This window comes from Crocuta crocuta, unplaced genomic scaffold, assembly GCF_008692635.1.
Source record: "Crocuta crocuta isolate KB4526 unplaced genomic scaffold, BGI_CrCroc_1.0 scaffold282, whole genome shotgun sequence".
Lineage (NCBI taxonomy): Eukaryota > Metazoa > Chordata > Mammalia > Carnivora > Hyaenidae > Crocuta > Crocuta crocuta.
The window spans coordinates 5,852,674-5,874,985 of record NW_027529174.1 but is presented as its reverse complement, the minus strand read 5'-3'; the positions used below and the strand labels follow the sequence as shown (position 1 = coordinate 5,874,985).

At 40.8% G+C, this 22,312-nt stretch overlaps 1 protein-coding gene across 1 annotated transcript in view; it reads left to right on the top strand.

The window, feature by feature from the left end:
• The window catches only part of CWH43 (cell wall biogenesis 43 C-terminal homolog), a 59,485-nt gene that overhangs the window by 21,761 nt on the left and 15,412 nt on the right, over positions 1 to 22,312 (top strand). Inside the window, exons 8-13 of the mRNA XM_077757800.1 lie at positions 638 to 760; positions 5,228 to 5,307; positions 12,108 to 12,213; positions 13,795 to 13,930; positions 15,573 to 15,722; positions 21,033 to 21,177. Of these exons, the coding sequence (XP_077613926.1) occupies positions 638 to 760; positions 5,228 to 5,307; positions 12,108 to 12,213; positions 13,795 to 13,930; positions 15,573 to 15,722; positions 21,033 to 21,177 (740 nt within the window). The remainder of the gene's footprint in view (positions 1 to 637; positions 761 to 5,227; positions 5,308 to 12,107; positions 12,214 to 13,794; positions 13,931 to 15,572; positions 15,723 to 21,032; positions 21,178 to 22,312) is intronic.

Sequence of the window (22,312 nt, the reverse complement as noted above, 5' to 3'; positions counted from 1 at the left end):
CATTTCCTAATTTACTCAGTGTTCAATCATCCCTGTTTCCATTCTCCTTGTCCACAACCTCAGAAGTATGTGAACTTTACATATAAGTCACATCGTAACGCAACCAAATGGAATTGATCTTTGTTGGCCTTACTGGCACATGTGGTTCTAGTATGCATCTTCTGTGAGGGCCCACATCCCAGGCCAGAATTACTGGCACAGACACAACTGTAGTAAGAATCTACCTTTCTTTCTTTTGTGCTTCTCAGCCTGGTGCATTCGAGGCCTTTTCAATGGAGAAAACTCAGGCAGTTCAAAAGTCTCCTTTCTCTTACGCTCCACCCTCCTCTGCAAAATCCGCAGCGACACCCATTACCAGCTTAACAACAAAGAAACACTCAGGGAATTAAAAGACATTCCTCATCAAGAAAACGCTGGAGTCTTCTCATTTGAAGCAGTGTTCCTGGAACCCGACCCGATTTCTTAAGATCAATCCCAATTATCAAAAGCACTGCTAGCTTAATTGCTTAGAGATAAATTAACTCCATACCTGAATTTTCAGGGTACGTCCATTGAAATGAACCTAGGCACGTAAAATTTACCATTGGGAAGCTTTATGGATTCAAATGTAATACATTCTTGCTTTCTCTTTTAACAGGGACGGTGATGCTAATTATTGGACTAAACATGCTATTTAGTCCTAAGAAAAGCCTTGACTTTCTTCAAACAAAAAACAGTCCTAAAATGCTTTTCAGAAAGAGTGAAAAATATATGAAACTTTGTAAGTTTTGCTTTCTTTTTCTCAAAGCGCTGAATTATAATAAAATTTCAAACATATATGAAATTAAAGAATGTAGTGCACCCTCATGTCCCCTTCATCCAGTTTCAACAATCATTAGCATTTTGCCAGTGTTGTTGACAGCTGTCTTCCTTACTTGTTTTGGTGAAATACTTTGAAGCCAATCTCTGGGTGCCTCTCATATCAATCACAAATGCTCTGTATTAGTTTTGTTTCACCTCTCATGTAGATAAGATTATTTAACAGGTAGAATTTCCAAGATGCCTTGTTCTTATTAGAACTATTTCTATTTCAGACTATTTATTTCATTTCTTATTCTTTTTTTGGGGAGCCTAAATATGTTAACATTTGGAATATTGATGAACTGGAAACTCAAACATGAAGTTAGTTTACTATTTAATCTGATTTCAAATGAACTGGATTAAATAGAAACGTTTATTAAAAAGGATTACATTTGTAGATGGTGTATTAAGATACAATACACTAACTAACTGCAGAGCATTATGTAGGATGCAAAGATATGTAAAAACGGGTCTCTACCCTCAGTGACTTGATACTTTTATAAAGAAGACAAAATATTATAGTGTGAAGAGATAGAACACAAGCTAAATAAAATTTTAATATATTTCTTTTTTTTTTAATATTTTTATTTCTAGGAGAGAGAGAGAGAGAGAGAGAGACAGTGTGAGCAGGGGAGGGTCAGAGAGAGAGGGAGTCACAGACTGAAACACGCTCCAGGCTCTGGGCTGGCAGTCAGCACAGAGCCCGACGCGGGGCTCGAACCCACGAACCGCGAGATCATGACCTAAGCGAAAGTCGGATGCTTAACCGACTAAGCCACCCAGGCGCCCCGAATTTTAATATATTTCTAAAAGAAATGCCACGAAGCAGTACCACCATTATGTAAACACCTTCATACACGTTCCATCATAATTTGAAGAGATTATACTAAAATTTAGGGGACATTTTTAAAATTTAGAGTTTTCTTTTGTTCTAATGTTTTAGGTAGGCCTCCTAAACTAAAATCTGGCAGGTTTTGTTTATTTATTTTTTTTTTATGTTTATTTTTTTTTGAGAGAGAGAGAGAGACAGAGACAGAGTACGAGCAGGGGAGGGGCAGAGAGAGAGAGAGGGAGACTCCGAATCTGAAGCAGACTCCAGGCTCTGAGCTGTCAGCACAGAGTCCAGTGGGGGACTTGAACCACGAGCCATGAAATCATGACCTGAGCTGAAGTCGAACACTTAACTGACTGACTGAGCCACCCAGGTGCCCCAGGTTTTGCTTATTTTTAATATTTTTTTAAAATGTATTTTAAAGATACATTTGAGAGAGAGAGAGAGCGCGCACAAGTGGCGTGGGACAGAGAGAGACACACACAGAATCCGAAACAGGCTCCAAGCTCTGAGCTGTCAGCACAGAGCCCGATGCAGCACTCGAACTCAGGAACCGTGAGATCATGTCCTGAGCCTAAGTTGGATGCTCAACCAACTGAGCCCCCCAGGTGCCCCTAGTTTGTTTATTTTTAATCCTGACAATCTTTGTCTTCACTGTTGCTGTTGTTGTTATTAGTAGTAGCAGGAATATTAAGAACCAGAATTCTTTAGTTCATTCATCAAATTGAGGCATTTGGAACAGTTTATTTACAAAGTTGTTTGGAGAGTTTTGTGTAATTTTTAAAAAGAGACTTTATGTTTTAGAGCCATTTTTGGTTTGAGCAGAAAGTGTAGAGGTTCCCCATCTACCCTCTGGCCCCACGTACACACAGCCTCCCCCGCCAGCAGTAACCCCACCAGAGTTTATTATTACATTTATTGTACCTAAGCAGTGTACGCTGATCCATCACTGTCACCCAAAGTCCGTGGTTTACTTTAGGGCTCACTCTTGGTGGTGTACATTCCGTGGGTTTTGACAAACATGTAAGGATACATATCTATCATCATAGCGTCGTACAGGGTAATTTACTGCCTTGAAATCCTGTGTTCCCCCTGTTCATCCTTCCCTGCCTCTCCCAATGGCAACCACTATCTTCATGTTTAAATTTTTTTTTTAATGTTTTATTTATTTCTGAGAGAGAGGGAGACAGCGTGAACAGGGGAGGGTCAGAGAGAGAGGGACACACAGAATCCAAAGCAACCTCCAGGCTCAGAGCCAGCTGTCAGCACAGAGCCCAATGCGGGCTTGAACCCGCGAATCATGAGATCATGACCTGAACTGAAGTCGGATGCTTAACCGACTGAGTCATCCAGGTGCCCCTGTGTTTAAAAAAAAAAAATGAATAGATCTTATTCTTTAGAGCAGTTTTAGATTTATAGATATATTGGGGGGTAAGTATAGAGTTCCTTCTCATCCACCTCCTCACACCCCCCCCCCCACAATTTCCAGCATTATTAACATTAGTGTGCTGTATTTGTTACGACTGATAGCCGATACTGATACATTATTATTAAATCACGTCCATAGTTTACATTAGAGTTCACGCTCTTTGTTGTATGTTCCGCGGGTTTAGATAAAGGTATCATGACATCGAGCCACCATCACAGTATCACACAGAATAGTTTCACTTCCTTAAACATCGCCTGTGCTCCACCTGTTTATCCTGTGAACCCTGGAAACTACTGATCTTTTTACAGCTTCTGTTGGGCCTCTTCTAGACTGTCATTCTCGTCCTTTATCTTGAAAATGTAATCTATTTTTGTTGTGATTTCTCATGCACTATGATTTACATCTGTCCTCTTACTTCGCTTTTACTTTTCAACTCTCTTTAAGTATATTTTCCCCTTGTTTTCTTTTGCATTGATTGGATTTTCCTTTTCTCTGTTTCTTATCCCCCCGCCCCCCTTCCTACTCCTCTTTCTAGTTTGGAAATTGTATCTTCAATTTCTGTTCTTTTAGTACTTGGTTAATTTTTTTTTCTCAGCATCTTAAAGACACTATTCTGTTATCTGTCTTCAGTTTTTGCAATTGGGAAGTCAGCTGTCGGTGTAAACTTTGCTCCTTTGGAAATAATCTGGTTTTTTATTTGTTTGTTTTCCCCCTCTGGCAGCTCTTATAATTTCTTTTTGGTGTTCTGGAGTTTCACTATGATATATTTGGATGTGGATTCCTGCCCCTGCACTGCCTCTCCCCATCTCCCCTCATCTTGCTTATTAGTGTTTGGGTTTTCTGAATCTGAAGAGTCATGTCTATATCATCTCTGGAAAATTCTCAGTTTTATTTCTGCAAATATTGCTGTTTTTCCATTCTTTCTCTTTTTCATTTTCGATTCCAGTTAGATTGTGTTGGATCTTCTTATTATCTCTCCATGTCCCTTTACCTTTTTCATATCATCTACCTTTGTTTGTAAGCTGTCCTTTGCACTAATTCTCTGTTCAGCTTCATCTGCTGCTACTTATCTTGTCCACTGAGTTTGTAATTTTATTTCTAGAAGTCTACTTTATTTCTTCTCACATTTTCCTGACCATCCTATTGAATAACCTCTTTTAGTTTTCTAAAATTGTTAAGCATGCTTATTTTATATTCTAATGGTTTCAACATCTGAAGTATTTGCGGGTTTGAGTCTATAGGGGTTTCTTTTCCCTGCTGGTGTCTGCTCATGGAGACTTGTTTTGTGTATTATTTCTTGGATATGCTTATGATTTATTTTTACCTTAAGTTCATGGTCCTTGAGCATTTTCAGGGAAGATTCCTTGAAACCTGAGTTTCAAGTATGAGTTATGCATGCATATCACACATGAAAATTAACCCAGGAATTAGACATTTCTCCTTTGCACAAAATCCTTGCCTAATAGATTTAGCAATTTCATGAAATTATTTTTTATTCAAGTATAATTAACATGTAGCGCTATATTAGTTCCAGGTATACAATATAATAATTTAGCAATTCTTTGTATTACTCAGTGCTCATCACAAGAGTATTAATCCCCTTCACCTATTTCATCTACTCCCCCTGCCCACCTCTCCTCTGGTAACTATCAGTTTGTTCTCTATAGTCGAGTGTATGTTTTTTTGGTTTATCCCTTTTTTCTTTCTTTGTTTTGTTAAAATCCACATATGAGTGAAATCAGTATGGTATTTTTCTGACTGACTTGTTTCACTTAGCATTAAACTCCCTACATCCATCACGTTGTTGCAAATGGCAAGATTTCATCTTTTTTAATGGCTGAGTAATGTTCCATTGTATGTATATACCACATCTTCTTTATCCCTTCATCTCTGCAAGCTGGTATAGCTGCTGTGGAAAACAGTATGGAGGTTCTTCAAAAAATTAAAGATAAAATTACCATATGATCCAGGAAGTCCTCTTCTGGATATTTACCCAGAGAAGATGAAAACATGAATTTGAAAAGACCTGTGCACCCCTCTGTTTATTGCAGCATTATTTGAAAAAAGGTTATTTCTAAAAAGACAAACTTAGTTTCTTTTAAAAAGTATTTCTTCTTTCTGTTTAGTTCTGTGGCTGCTTGTTGGTGTCGGGCTACTAGGATTAGGACTACGGCATAAAACCTATGAGAGGAAGTTGGGCAAAGGGGTAAGTAATGAAAAATTTGGATGTAGAATTTTACATGATATGTCCATATATGAATACATTTGTACACTTTATCATCGTGTTTGAACTGTAGATCTGGATCTCACGACTTCAGGGCCCCAAGCCCCATCTTTTTAACCCTCAGGTCATAGGCTGGTATATAATAGAATTATTTCATGAAGGTGGGTTCTTGGGACAAGATAGACCCATTTATTAAAGGTAAGCTGCTTGTCATTTTGTTGTATGAAGTTATCTTTGCCATTCCATCACCTAACATATCTAAACTACAAAATAAAGAACTTCTTTATAATGGGCTTTTTTGTACTGTTTGCCAGATATTGCTGAAGGCAACAATGTGAGAGCCTTTGATTTAAAAACAATGTTCTAGATAATTCTCGATTTTGAAGATTATGGATAGTTTGTGTATTGATGAGTCATGGACGTTTTCCTCTTCTTCCTTTCCCTGATTGCTATCAACAGATGTAAATGTTTTATTATCCCTTTCTCCTCTAGACAGGTGGGTGGAAGAAAGAGTAACTTGTTGCAGTGTTGTGCTTTCTTTCTGCTCTGATGAAGTTTGATGTGTTTCCTAATGCAGTTAGAATCACGGTTTTGGCTAAAACAGAATTTGAGGGTTCACTCTGGATTTTAGTAATCTGTATCACCAGGCAAATTCTTCATGTAAATAAAAAGCTATACTGAGGATGGAGACCCAGCTTCTCCTGCTTACCTTTGTCTGTCTAGCACCTGACAAAGTGCTTGGCACATGCCAGAACTCAGTAGCAACTTCTTAATAAGTAAATAATTCGTTACATGATCTCTTTCTTTTGTCCTTTGTTGCTTGTTATCATTGCAGCATAATGTCAGTCAAATGAAGATACCTAATGTCAGCCAGGGACTCTTCAAAAGGGGTCATTTCAGTTAGATTTAATACCTGTTCTTTTCATTCATTCATTCATTCATTCATTCATCTGATAAATGCTTACTGAATGTCTCCCGTGTACCTGGTCCAAGTTGGACAAGACCCCTGCCCTCATGGAGTTTACATTCGTAGGGAAGAAAGACAGTATTCCGAGGAAGAAACAGACTGTCACTTTAGATCAGGCTGCTTGGAAGCAAACAGGAGTAGGGAGTAGAGAGTAACGGGATCTGGGTGGTTAGAGAAGGCTGCCCTGCAGAGGCGATGTTTGAGTTGAGACTTGAAAGCTGAGCGGAAGCCACTTATTCACAGAGCTAGGGGTAAAGGATTCAGGCAGAGAGCGCGTGTGTGAAGGGCTGAGGGGGGACGGGTGAGGCATGTTTGAGAGCCACCAAGGTGGCTGGTGAGCTGAAGCTTGGTGATAAGGGGAAGAGTGGTAGGAGATGAGGGTGGAGAGGCTGGGAAGGGTCACATCACACAGGGCCTTACAGAGCGCAGTGAGGCGCCCCGGTTTTAGTTCTCTTTCAGTGGAAGCCACAGGTTATTTTGAGCAGGAACATGAAGAAATATGAGGGATATGGGGCGCCTGGGTGGCTTAGTCGGTTGAGCGTCCGACTTTCGCTTAGGTCATGATCTCGCGGTTCGTGGGTTCGAGCCCCGCGTCGGGCTCTGTGCTGACTGCCAGCTCAGAGCCTGGAGCCTGTTTCAGTCTGTGACTCTCTCTCTGACCCTCCCCTGCTCACGCTGTCTCTTGCTCTCTCTCCTAGAAATAAATAAAACATTAAAAAAGAAAAAAAGAAACATGAGGGATATATCTGGTTGGCTGCTCTGTGAAGAAAGGGTTGTAGGGTAGAAGCAGGGAGACGTGTGTCAAGGCGTTTTCATTCATCCATGAGAGAGACTGTGGAGGTTTGGATGGGTGCGGTGGTAGTGCCATTGGAGACAAGTGGGTGGACTTAGAATATAGAGTTGACCCTTGAACAGTGTGGATTTGAACTGCACTGATCCACTTACATCCAGATCTTTTTCAATAAGTATCCTGGAAAAATTTTTGGAGGTTTGTGATAATTTGCAAATACTTGCAGGCCAACTGCACAGTGTAGGAATCGTGAAAAAATTAAGAAAAAGGCGTGTTATGAATGCATAATAAATATATATGTAGAGACTAGTCTATTTTGTCATTTACTACCATAAAGCGTACACAGATATATTATAAAAAGCTAAAATGTATCAAAACTTACACACACACAGACTGCTCATGGCACATTTGCAGTGGAGGGAAATGTAAACATAAAGGTGCAATATGAAATTATAGCTGCACAAAATGAACTGTAGTGCACACTGTCCTACTGGGCCTCCTGTGGCTATCGCGATGCTCTCACGGGGTGTGAGTATCAGTTTAAAACTCTGCATGACGCTAATTTCCAGGCGAGCAGTTTGTCTCTGGTAAATTTCATATTACAGTAAAAAGTGATCTCCCGTGGTTCCCATGTGGTTTTGACTGTAAACAACACGGTAGACCTTGAACATCAACAGGGGACCCCTATGAAGTGCCGCTAGTGATGCTGGAAGTGCTCCCAAGAAGCAGAGAAAAGTCACGACAAGAAAAAGTTGGATTGGTTGATATCCTGTAGGTTAGGGTCTGCAGCTGCATTCAATGGCCATCCTGAAGTAAAGAATCCAGTGTAAAAAGAAAAGGAAATTCACGAAGCTGTTGCCACAGCCATACCAGCAGGCACGAAAACCCCGCACTTTTTGTGAAATACCTTTCTATGTCATATTGAAAATGCAGCTTTTACGTGAGTACAGGATTGCTATAAGAAAGGCATACCTATAGACTCTAATCTGACTTGAGAAAAAGCGTGATCATTATATAACAACTTAAAGCAAAAGGAAGGGGAAGGATCTAAAGCTGGGGAATTTAATTTTAGAAGGGTTGGCTTAAAAAATGTCCAGATAACAGGAGAAGAGGTGTCTGCCCACCAAGGGGCAGCAGATGAGTTCCCAGACCCCATTAAGGAAATCATTGAGGAGAAAGGATATTTGCCTGAACAGGTTTTTCATGCAGAGGAAAGTGCCCTATTGTGGGGGGGGAAATGCCATAAAAGACATCTATTAGTATGAAAAAGAAGCAAGCACTAGGATTTAAGGTAGAAGGGATGTGCTCACTCCACTGTTTTGTGCAAATGCAGTGGATTTATTATCAGGACTGCCTTTATCTATAAAGCTGCTAACCTGAGCCTTGAAGGGAAAAGATAAACACTAGCTACCAGTCTTTTGATTGTATAACATGGAGGCCTGGACAATGAGAACCCTTTTTCTGCATAGGTTCCATTAATGCTTTGTCCCTGAAGTCAGGAAGTACCTTGCCAGTAAGGACTGCCTTTTGTAGTTCTTTTGATATGAGACAATGCCCCGGCCACCCAGGATCCCATGAGTTCAATACCGAAGGCATCAAAGTGCTCTATTTGCTCCCACACACAACTTCGCTGATTCAGCCTCTGGATCAGGGAGTTCTATGGCCGCTTAAGGCTCATTACACACAATACTCTATGAAAGAATGATCAGTGCCGTGGAGGAGAGGCCTGACAGCTACAATACCATGAAAGTCTGGAAGGATCACATCACTGAAGATGCCATTGTTTAGAAAAAGTCATGAAGGCCATCAAGCTCAAGACCATAAATCCCTGTTGGAGAAAACCGAGCCTAGATGTTGTGCATGACTTCACAGGATTTATGACAGAACCAATCAAGGGAATCATGAAAGGGGCTGTGGATAATGGCAAAAAAAAAGTGGAGGCTGAAGGGTTTCAAGATATGGATCTTAGAGAAATTCAAGAGCTCACAGACACCTCACCAGAGGAATGAACGGCTGACCCGATGGAGGTGAGTGCTTCTGGACCAGTGCCAGATGACGAGGAAGATGCAGAGGAAGCGGTCCCAGAAGACAAAGTGACATTAGACAGCATAGCAGAAAGGATCCGATTGTTCAAGACTGCTTTTGACGTCTTTTATGACACAGACTCTTCTATGATAAGGGTGCTGAACATAAAGCAGATGGTGGAAGACGGATTGGTACCATATAGAAACAGTTCTAGAGAAGTGAAAAAGGAAAAAAGTTAGACAGAAATTACAGTGTATTTCCAGAAAGTTAAACCCAGTGTGTCGGGCTCTCCTGCCTCCCCTTCTTCCCCCTCCTCCACCTCTTCCCCTCTGGCACCCCTGAGACAGCCGGACCACCCGCCCCTTCCTCCTCCTCCTCCTGAGTCTACTCAACACGAACACAATGAGGATGAAGACCTTTATGATGATCCACTTGCACTTTATGAATTGTAAATAGTCATTGTGCTGTACACTCAATACATCCTTCTGTTGTGTGTATATGTGTGTGCGTGTGTATGTGTGCATGTGTGAAAATCTAATACCTGTACAGCAAGAACCGGGTATAGACACTTGGTGTCATTGTCATCATCACCTAAGTATTCACCATAGCAGAAGACTCCTATGGAAGTGGACAGCCTATCCTTATGTAGGCATCCGGTGAGTGTATGTAATGTAAAATTAATTACATCTCAGTTTTCCTACTGTTTTATAACTCTGCTTTCAAAGAATTATATTACCATACATGATGCCTCTCTCTCTTATAATTGGAGAAATTGTGTATCAGCCTATCATTACAGACAAGTGGTTTAAAAAAATGTAACAGTGTTTCCAATATTGCATTATAATGATGACTATAATACTGTATGCCATAAAAATTTTATAATGGCTCATTCATTAATGTGAGGCTAGGCTAGCATGAAACAGTCATATCGATTACATTAGGTTACCATAAAGCAAACGTATTGCTGCTTCTTCATTATCAACGCATGGATTGTTATAGCTGGAAGTAAATATGAATTTCTTTTTCACATCTTTCCATTTTTGATGTCCGCTGTTAGTAATATGTATAATATCTACAGTGTTTTGTATCATATAAGACCATGTTGATATAGACACTGACATATGATTCATCTTGCAAACATATAAACTTACAGTATCAATAACTACAGTATAGTACTGTAAATATGTCTTCTCTTCCCTATGACTTTCTTCATAATATTTTCTTTTCTCTAGGTTTTATTTACTATAAGAATACATTATATAATACATGTATGTAATGTACAAAATGTGTGTCAGTTGACTGTTACGGTATTGGTCAGGCTTCCCATCAACTGTAGGCTATCAGTAGTTAAGGTTTTGGGGAGTCAAAAGGTATACATGGATTTACAACTGTGCAGGGGTGCAGAGCCCCTAAGTCCCATGTTGTTCCAGAGTCAAAGGTATTCTGAAAAAGTTGATAGGATTTGCTGATAGATTAAATGATGCTTGATGAAAAGAAGGAAGGAATCAAGAATGACTTGGATGTCTTTGGCTTGAGCCACTGGATGGAGGGTGGTGGCATTTACTGACATGGGAAGAATGAGAGAATAAAAGGTTTTGGAGTGTTGAAATCCAGAGTTAATGATAGTTACATAGTTACATGAAAAGGGGTAGTTTGATGAATATAGTCATGCCTCTTGAAATCCCTGTTGATGGTTCCATTCTCTTTATATGACATTCACTAAACTGAATAATCTTTCTTGTATAAAGATGAAAAGCCCAGCTTACTGCTGGTAGCACACCGAGTCACCGGTGTTACATAAGTGGCGCTCCATTGCAAGGAGTTGCTACTTATCTTTCTCCCAACCTCAACTTGTATGGTCTGCTTGAAGGCTTGCTCTTCCACTTTTGGTGATGGATTTGTTTTAATCCAGCCATACTGCTTCTCAGGATCCCTGTTATAGATCAGTTAGGTATTTGCTTAAGATGGATGGTTAGGGTTGGGCAGTGATTCTCTGACTGAGCCCTTGAGCCTAAAAGATGAACTCTCAAAAATTTTTACATGTTTTATTTAGTTTTTTGGAGAGAGAGAGAGAGAGGGAGAGAGAGAGAGAGAGAGAGAGACAGCATGAGCAGGGAGGGTCAGAGAGAGAGGGAGACACAGAATCTGAAGCAGGCTCCAGGCTCTGAGCTGGCTGTTAGCACAGAGCCTGATGTGGGGCTTGAACCCATAAACCGTGAGATCATGACCTGAGCTGAAGTTGAATGCTTAACTGACTGAGCCACCCAGGCGCCCCAAAAGATGAACTCTCAAAGGAGGCTGTGATCCTGAATGTTGGCCTTGCCAGTACTGTAGGGGTGTAACAATATGTATGACTCAGAATCAGCAGGCTGCTTTACAAATACGTGGAAGGACTTTGCATATCCCTCTATGATCTCCATCTTCCTCTGTGCAACGGTTACCTCTATTTGGAATATGGTGTTTATCATTTTCATACATTTCTTTATATTGTTCTTACCTTTAATGTAGCCCCAGACAGTATTGTTTGTTCCATGTTTTTGACTTTACCTAAATGACATCTGACATACATTTTGCAACTTACTTTTTTACTTAAAATCACTTTCATAAGATTCATCCCTGACTCATTTATTGGGGCTGGGTAGCATTCCATTATAGGTATATGGCACCATTTATTTATCCATTTTCCTATTTTTCCCATTGAAACAACAGCTGGGTTGTTTCTAATTTTTTGCTATTATAAACAATACTTATTGTAAATGTTCACTTTCCAAATATTCCTCCTCACTTCCAAGCTTATGCTGGAAGTTCATAGAAGATTTATTATTAGAATATCATCTAGCAACTAGCTCCCTATTTTATGAATTAAATGTGGGCAAATTCACTAAGAAAAGTCCTTTGCTGAAATATGAATTTTGGTAGAGAGAGGTGGAGAGAAAACTGGGTGATTGGAGCTGCTGTTGTTCTGAGTCATTGCAAATTCTTATTAAAACTACTCCTCAGGGACCAGCCACAGAGGTCTCTGCTGCCATCTGGCCTTTAAGGTTTGGCTATGACAACGAAGGATGGTCCAGTCTAGAAAGGTCGGCTCAACTGCTCAGTCAAACAGGTAAGTCTTTTACCAGAATTAGTTCCAGGTTTTGAGAAACCACTGTTATTTTTATTTTGAACAAGATCATAAGGAATAGGAGGAGGCTTTGCAGGATCATAAACTAATCTCATAAAAAGCCTTCATTTTGGTAGGCAGCTGCAGAAGGATTAAGTGTCCATAACCACATCTGTCTTTGAGAGCAGTTAACTCAGCTGATCCTGAACAAAGCCGCACACTGAGTATCTGCAGGAAATTCTTGTCAGGCCTCTCCTCTTAGAGATACTCTTCCTGGTGCTTTCTGTTGCTTGGGAACTCACATTGGGGACCTGAAAGCAGTCGGATTAAAAGGCAGAATGGGTCAGAGTGAGGGCTTATTTGTGAAGCACATTGCTTTTAAGAGCCTAAGGGCCAGTTTTTGAGTTTCTGTGCCCTGGGGTGTGGTGCACATCTGTGTACAAAGCATCCTTTAAAAGGGGCGGGTAGGGGTGCCTAGGTGGCTCAGTTGGTTAGGCGTCTGACCTCGGCTCAGGTTATGATCTCATGGTTCGTGGGTTCGAGCCCCGCTTAGGGCTCTGTGGTGACAGCTAGCTCAGAGCCTGGAGCCTGTTTCAGATTCTGTCTGTATCTCCCTCTCTTTCTGACCTTCCCCTGCTCACGCTGCCTCCCTCTCTCTCTTAGAAATAAATTAAAAAAAAAAATAAAAATTTTTTTAAGTGGGTGGGTATTTAGTTCTTAGGTCAACTTTGTGGAGTGTGGAGCGAGGTTTGTGACGGTCTAAACTGTTCTGGTTGTTCCTAATGATAAGCATGTCCCTGAGACATACTTATGCTGTGGGTCTGTATGATTCTAATGCCACTGAGAAGTTTCCATGGCCTTTCACCTTCACCATCTGGTCAGAGTCAGTGAAAACCAGTAAACTGGCTTCCAGGGACCATCCGGTCAGAGTCAGTGAAAACCAGTAAACTGACTTCTGTGCCAATACCATGGAAGTGCTTTCCCAGGAATAAAATGCCATTGCACACCGCTTTGTATTTCTGAATATAAGTTGGGTATTTGAGACAGACATTATGCTTATTTGAAATCTTGGGAAAGGTGTTAAAATATTTGAAAATTTAAAGTGAAAATTTAAAATACGCTTTCATCCTTTCCTGTGTTTTCTGCAGGCGTCCCGTGTTTTAATTACATTCTACACATGGGAAAACTCCTCTTATAGCTCAGGTCTAATCCACTTCACTTTAGTGACTCATTAGAAATTACTTTCTTGTTTGATTTATGAGGGAAAGCAAAGGATTAAAGAAGAAAGTTTTAGGGGCGCCTGGGTGGCTTAGTCGGTTAAGCGTCCGACTTTCGCTTAGGTCATGATCTCGCGGTTCGTGGGTTCGAGCCCCGCGTCGGGCTCTGTGCTGGCTGCCAGCTCGGAGTCTGGAGCCTGTTTCAGAGTCTGTGTCTCCCTCTCTCTCTGACCCTCCCCTGCTCACGCTGTCTCTCTCTCTCTCTCTCTCTCCTAGAAATAAATAAAAATATTAAAAAAAAAAAGAAAGTTTTACTGTTTTTGCACAGCTGTGGTTAATCACTACATACATTTTTTTTTCTGCATAGGTGCAGATTTCATCACAATTTTGGAGAGTGATGCTTCTAAGCCCTATATGGGGAACAATGACTTAACCATGTGGCTAGGAGAGAAGTTGGGTTTCTATACCGACTTTGGCCCAAGCACAAGGGATCACACTTGGGGGTGAGTGTACTTGGGAACTCAGCCCTGAAGACCAGGAAGCCTGGGTCTGGTTGATGTCATTCCTTAGTCCTGTGACTATGCCCCCGGGGTGCTTCCTGGGAGGGACGAGGAGGTGCTGAAGATATGCACATTCCATGACGTTTTCGTGGTGTCCCTGTTGCTGGATATTTTCAGTTCCTCAGCATTATAAACCATTCAGTGTAGGAGCTGAGGTTTACAGCACTAAGCATGTCTGACCTGGATGACCTCATAGGGCTTACGTTCTAGTATGAAGAAACAGAAAATAAGTATGTACACATGGAAATAAATAAGAATTTGAAATAGTGATAAGTGCTATGTAGAAAAGGAACATGCCTGGGTGGGAGGGGCAGGGGATGCCGCTGTAGACAGGATGGGCAGGAAGGGCTCTCTGCAGACCTCACCATGAGAAGGACCTAGGACCCAGCCTTGGGAAGAGCTGAGGGAACTGCCAGTGTAAAGACTTGAGGCAGGGTCAGGCTTGGTGGGCCTGAATGTGGGGACTGAAGGGGAACTGGTAAGAAATGAGGTTGAGGGCAGGCCCCTGATCTTAGAAAGCTGCATAATCCATGCTGAGGATGGAGTAATTTCATTTCGATGGGAAGCCATTGGCTGCTTTTTAAATGGGAGCCATCTGATCTGATTTACATTTTAAAAAGGTCCTTCTGGCTGTTTCTAGAAAAACAGCTTGTTGGGGGCAAGAGTGGGAGCAAGCAGGGAGACAGGTGATGAGGTAGATGTGCCAGCACAGGTGCGAGATGACAGTAGGAGCCATGGACATGGAGGGGAGGAGGGGCAAATTTAAGGCCTACTTTGGAACAGAGCTGACAGGACTTACTGATGGTTTAGATATCAGGGGTCAGGAAGTGATAAGGGCACCCTCTCTGTTTTTTTTTTTTGTTTTTTTTTTACCTGAACACCTGATAGGAGATGTTGTTTAATGGGATGGGAACAAGTAGGCAAAGCAGCCAGATTGTGCTGAATTTCGGATGCCTCTGGACAGCCAAGTGACGTCTAGTAGGCTGTTGTGTGCAGCATGGAGGGTCGAATGGGACAGGAGGAGCTGGACATGTGTGCAGATTCAGATGACATCACTGTAGAGGTGGTCCTGTGGGAGGGACTCCATGAGGGGCCAGAGAGATAGTGCATGCAGCCAGGGACCAGGGAAGAGAACTGGCTGAGGTCTGAGCTTTGCACATCCTTTTCATATGTAGTTGTTTGACTTAGAGTGAGGGAGAACCTGTTTTCATATCTTTATTGGACAGTTTGTAATTTCTAACTTTGTAAATTGTTACTCTGTGTCCTTGCTGGCAAGATCATACATTCCCAAATGTGTTGATTAATATTAGAATTGTTTATGCAGATATGTTGCCAGAGTAACAATGCAAGGAAAATAGATTTTGTGTATTACTAATTCTGCCCTTTCCGTGTCTCCATAGCATTTTGTAAAACAGAGTTGATGGCATTGTGCTTAGCAACACAGAGAGGCATGCTTACTAGCCGAGATGCAGTGTACTGTTTCAGACTGCCATGTTAGTGCTTTGAACACACACGTGCTTTGTCCTATCTCCAGGATATGGTGGGACCAATAATGATGCACACGGTTCTTTTCATTCCAATGCAGGATTATGGTTTTGTCCCGATACCCGATTGTGAAGTCAGAGCATCACCTTCTTCCGTCACCAGAGGGCGAGATCGCACCGGCTATAACAATGACTGTTAACATCTCGGACAAACTGGTGGATTTTGTCGTGACACACTTTGGGAATTATGAGTGGGTTTCTTTGGTCTTTCTAATAGTACACAAATGCGGAGAAATATTATTAATATGTTACTCTCATTTCCACGTATTGACTTTTCTTTTTTTTCTTCCCAAACTATTTTTCCTTATGTAGCTGGTTTTAAAAATGAAGCATAAAACATTTGAGATGTGGGTGGTCCTTAGTGATGGTGCAGAGCAGCAACAATGGCTGTGTTAGCCAGCAATGGCCGAGCGGGTGCTGTGCTAAGAACATTATTGAATTTAATCCTTACTCGGTATAAAGTTAGTACCATTATAGCCCCATTTTACAGAGAAAGATTCTAGACTGAGAGAGGTTAGATGACTTGTCTGAGAGTGTCAAGCAATGAGGCACTAGGCAGACCTAACTCAGAGCCTGCATATACTCAGGACCACATGGCAAACTAGACTACAGAAAAATGAAATATTCTTTTCCTACAGGATTATTACAGTTGGAAGTACTGTTGGGATTTGAGGGCACTAAATGATACTCCTTTTCCCTCATGTTTTCACAGTCCACTGCTGGGTAGGTAGAGGGGTTTGGCAGGGACATCAGAATATCCCTTAATTCTGATGAACCTATGTGGACGACATGGCTTGAGTGTGTCTTGATGGACCTGCTAATATGTCCCCCAGTACATGGAACTGACTCCCCCAAAGCAGCTGACCCACCGGTGGGTGTTAGGTGTGCCCTGTCAAACTCGGGTCTTGGTAGAGAGGCTACCCAGAAATACCCTGTCAGCAAACTGGCAGGTTCCAAGGAGAAGAGAGAGGAAGGATTTGAGACAACCATGCCCAGTTAGTTCTGCCAAACTCAACTAGTTAGAAAAGTCTCCCTGAGTGTAAAAGTGGGGGATAGAGGCCAGACATGGTTTTCTAAGCAAGTCCTTCTATAAGGAGACACAAGGAATGGGGAATGAATTTTATCCCCAAAGGATAACATTTACAGCCAATGACTTAGTACTGAATAAATCATGAATGATGCTAACAATATATTATAAAAGCAAAGATAAAAGTATATATTTCATACTCTGCCATACTAAACATTCTGTAATAATAATAATTGAAAACAGTAACATAAAGAGCTATATACCAGGGCATATAAGGCCTATCCACATTCATGACAAGAGGCCACAGGGCTTTGAAGTGACATACAGAACATTAAAACAACACGGTTTTACTGGAAGTTTCACTTAAACGAAACTAATGTCTACTACCCTTATTTGCCTCTTACCTCACTTTTTTTTCACAGCATCATGTGGCTCTGGGAAGACATACTTGAATATTTTCGGAACTAAATCAGCGCTTAGTAATATAAACAAACCATCCAAATGTAATTATGTGAACCAGACTCTTGCTTGTCTTCTTAGAAATAAAAATGGTGTTCAGAGGACAGATGATACAGATGATGGTCCATATCTCTTTAGAAAGCTATTTGAAGAAATGCCTCTGTTTCTCTCAGTAATTCTCATGTAGCAAGTACAGCCATTCCAAAATCATTCCACTGGCCTTAAATTGCACTGGGGTTAGCTTTTAAAAAATAGACACTTTTATGTTTAAAGTTGCAAGGTCTTAACCTGAGAGACAGTTGAATAAAGTCCTTCCCATTTTTCCTTTGCTTTTCCCCCCTGCCCTTTTCAACCCCTCCAACCTCCAACATGTAAAGAATAAACTTGAAAGAAGACTAAAGATAGCCCTGTGTGTGTTTGGAAAAGAGGAGGAAAGGATTACCTTTTCTAACTTTCTATTAAGTACATATTAAAAAAAATTTTTTTTAACTTCGACAGAGAGCAAGGATAAGCAGAGGAGGGGACAGAGAGAGAGTACTTGTGCAACTGGGGAAGGGGCAGAGAGAGCGAGAGAGAGGTAATACCATGCAGGCTTTACACTGTTAGTATGGAGACAGACTTGGGGTTTGAACCCACAAACCATGAGATCATGACCTGAGCCAAAATCAAGAGTTAGATGCTTAACTACTTCATCAACCGAGCTTCCCAGGCGCCCTCTAGGTACATATTTAAAGCTCTCTAATCAATACCACAACTTTCACATGTTCTCACTTATTCACTTGATTTAATCACACACACACACACACACACACTGACAACAACAGCAGTGAGGATGTTAGCTAACACTGAGGAGATGTAGCTCCATATTTAAAGCTCTCTAATCAATACCACAACTTTCACATGTTCTCACTTATTCACTTGATTTAATCACACACACACACACACACACACTGACAACAACAGCAGTGAGGATGTTAGCTAACACTGAGGAGATGTAGCTCCAGGAGGGAAGCAGTGTGTTTGAGTGGTTAAAAGCATGGATTCCAGAACTTAGAGAATCTGGTTTGACTCCTAATTGAAAGCGTATCCTACACCAGGTTATTTAATTACCTTGGCCCTCAGTTTTCTCCTCTGTAAATCAGGGACAATAATCCTATGTAAAGGGTTCCTGTGAGAATTAAATAACTCATGCATAAGTACGTGAATACAGTAAGTGCTCCATTAGTACTGGCCATTATTATTAAACCAAATCAGATAACCCTAAATGTAAGGACTATTGGGCAACTCAAAAAAGAATTCATTCATCATACACAGATCAAACATCTGCCATGTCCCAGGCACAGTGCTGGGTGCAGTCTTTCCCCTGAGGGCCACAGTTCTGTGTCACTCCTTAGAAACCCTGTCCATGAACACTGTAGCCTTCCAACAGGTGAAATGAAGACATTCATATGTTAAAAGATTTGTGAAGCCATCTTTACATATTTTCATTTGCCTTTGTTTTCTACAATAGTAGATACAATATTCTTACTGTGCATAAATATTTAGAGATTTCATTTTCTACTGGTTATGGCATATAAACATGAAGTCATATTAGGAATGAATTATAGAATGCTTATGCATGTTTTTAGCTGATTCAACAAGATTTTTAAAATTATTGACCACACAAATACCTCTTTACAACCAATAAATAGGAAATAGCAGCATTTCTTAGAAGCATTTAGGTGTACACATAACTAAAATCAATGTTATCTTGTGTAATTAACTGAGCCACCAGTTAATCTCCAGCTTGTTTTCTGTAACATCATAAATGTAGAAAGAAGAAAGAGTCAGCATCTGTAATCTGTAGTTATACTTTTGGTCTTGTTGTATGATAACCTCAGGGAGTTCTAGTCCTTTTATTTCTGAATTGGATAAAATTATTTTTTCCAGCCCACATTATAGGGTTATTGGGCTGATCACATATTAACTGTTAAGGAAATATAAAATGTGTTCTCTCTCTTGCTCTCTCCCTCTCTTTCCCCCATTACCTTTCCTCTCCTTTCTTTATACTCATACATATACTATTTATTTTTATTATCACTGGATAAAATTTATCACTTGAGAAAATATGAAACCAAACTCATAGATTATTTTCCAAATATGTTGCTAAAGTATATTTGCATGACAACACAATCTATGGTACAGTGACCTTGGAATGCTTTAGCCCAGGTTTGAATCCCAGTTGTATCAGAAGGAACAGAATTCACTGCAGACCTAAATAAGGGACTATCTACCAAGATGCTGGAAGGGTCAAAAGAACAGATAAGAGATACTATAGTATTCAGGAAGAGGGGACACAAGGCGTAAAGAATGCAGCTAACGGGGAAGAAATACCACAACTTCTCTCTCCTCTTTTTTTTTTATCTCCTGCTGGTACCTCTAGTTGACCAAACCTAACTGGAAATCAGCAGAAAAGGGAGCCCAGGACATGAAATCTGTGTGGGTTAGCTTCTCAGGGCACAGAGAAGGGCTGAGAACAGATCCAGACAGGGCAGTTGGAAAATAACCATAAACATGTTACTTAACATCATTTAAAAATAGAGCTAATGCCTGCCTCTAAGTCCTGTGAATATTCAGTATCAAAGATGTTTAATAAATGGTCATTCTCTTCACTCTTCTGTTTCTTAAGGCATCTTTGAATGGTACTCAGCTGTCCATACATTATTATTGAAGCTTAGTTCTGTCTTCAGATCCTACTTTCCTATCTCAATGAGGTTTCTCCAATCTTCTTCGTACTTGGTGATGCCTGTTTGCCTTTGTCATTGTTTTTGTCTTTGTTTTGGTTTTTACTTAATAGTCATTTATTAGCTACCTTTCTCTATAAATGCCCATGTCGGTTCTACTGCCTGCTTGCTCTTGGATCCATTCCTGGCTTGTGTCCCTCTTGGCTAAACATCGCAGGGAACCATATTTCCCAGAGCCTGTTGCCTTCTGGCTGCTGGGTTGGTCTAGCTAATGGAGGACATTAATTCAAGGCCGGAGGGCAGGAGAAGAGAAGAGGTGTTTCTCATTCTCTCTCTCTTCTGCTTTCTCTGTTGTCTCTGGCTGCAGCTGAGTCTCTCCTGTGGCTCTAGCTTCTCCCTAGAGAGCCCCAGCAACCTCTGGGCGGCCTCCTCCATGGCTGGCTTGCAGACTCTGGGAATATCATCTCCTGTTATTGTCCCTCTAGCCCGACAGTAGGTACTGGTTGCTAAACTCTGGTTGCCTCACTGACCCCTGTTTTGCCTCCCATCATGTAGTTAACCAATTTCCTATATTAAATTCACCCTATTTGAAACACCTAGAGTGATTGCAGTTTTCCTGTCTGGATCATGTCAAATATGATATCCCTGTTTTTCCCAAACAGACCAACTATAAAACCCTTAAAAGCATGCTGTACCTACCTAATTATCTCAGTTACACACCACAGTGCTTAGACTAATAAAAGCATCATGTTTAGCTAGCATTTGACCAGGTGAAGCCTGGGAGGCTTTTAAAACGTGTTCAGCTGATGGAGCTAGGGAGGTTACATGAGCCTGGTATGCTTTGTGAGTGTTAGGTTTCTCTGTCTTACCAGTACTACTTGCTCTTTTTAAATTCTATTTATTATAATAATAATTATTATTTTTGTTTACTAGTCTTTAGCTGTAATACTGGTGATCAGGTCTCAGACTACTGATACAGTTTCTTCTGATGAAAATTTGAGCAAATGTGGTTTTAGAATAGGTATTTAAATCAACTTGACTCCAACTAGTTTGTGGGGAAAGATCATGTTCTTAGTCCAAAGTTTGTCAGCCTACCCACCTGAAGCCCTGTGTCTCTGTCTTGTTCGTTTGCATAACATTAAGTCATTTGTCCAAGTAGGAAGTACTCCGGGTTTGTGTACTGTTTGAAAACATTCTTTGGGAACTTAGATACCTAGTGCTTTTTAAAAATTGTCTTGCAAATACAATGAAGAAGTACATTTTTTAAAAAGAAGTACATTTTTGCATTTTAGAGATGACCTTGACAGGAAACTTCAGGCTATTGCTGTTTCAAAACTACTGAAAAACAGCTCTAATCAAGTGATATTTCTGGGATATATCACTTCAGCACCTGGTTCCAGGGATTATACACAGCTCATTGAACACGGCAACGTGAAGGTAACATAATCTTAATAGGATTTCTGATTTCTTAAGTAAAATGTTTCTTCTTCATGTTTAGGAAAAACCCCAGTGCAACAATTTACTAGGTATTCTGGTTATGTACTGCTGCATAGAAAACCAAGAAACAGAGCGGCATTAAACAACAGCAGTCCTCATTTGCTCACAGACCTGCAATTTGGACAGGGCTGGGAGGGCAGAGCTCATCTCTGCTTCACACAGAGATGTGGCTCAAGCGGGGACCAGAGGGTCCACTCTGCAGAGGACTCTCAGGTGGCATGTTGCTCTTGGCTGTTGACCAGGAGCCCAGTTTGGGCTTTGGGTGCAGGGTCTGGTTTCTCTCCATGGCTAATGTGGGCTTCCTCCCTGCAGACGGCTGGGTTCTCAGAGTGTGTCTCAAAGAGATCCAGGAAGAAGTTGTATTGCCTTGTGTGGCCTAGCCTTGCAAGTGACCTAGTGTGACCTCCTGTCATCATCAGAAGCCTGCTTACATTTGAGTGGGAGAAACAGAAATCCCATCATGTCCTTGGGAGGAGAATCAAAGCCACGTTATAAGAATACCATATGGGAAGTGGGTTATCGTAGCCATGCTTAGGAAATACAATCTGACACATTATGCAAGTTGATTATGATGTTGAGAGTAAAAGATAGAATGAAATATGCAGAGAGGCTGGCCGGTCAGTCTTACAGTGCCTCACTAACTGGATTTAGTCCTCACCTGTTTGGGTCTGAAACCTGAATTTGTCAGTATACCCGGATATAATCATGCTCTGGGGAATTGACACACAAATCAAATCCTTGAGACGTATATACACTAGAATGCTCATAAGTGCAATAGTTTATAATGACAAATGTAATTGTTATATTTCATTAAGCCCTATGTAGATTTCTTGGTTCTTTACGTTTTGTTTCCAACTTCATCTTCTGGAGATATTTGCAGAGAAAAAAGTTTGCCTATTTTCCCAAGTGCTTGGAAAGACAAATGAGAAGGAGTGTGGTGTGAATAGGGTTTCTACTGTGGCTGAAGTAGGAGAGAACTGTATTTCTTTTTTTTTGTTTTGTTTTTATTTTTATTATTGAAAATATATTAAAAATTTTTTGATGTATATTTATTTTTGAGAAAAGAGAGAGAGAC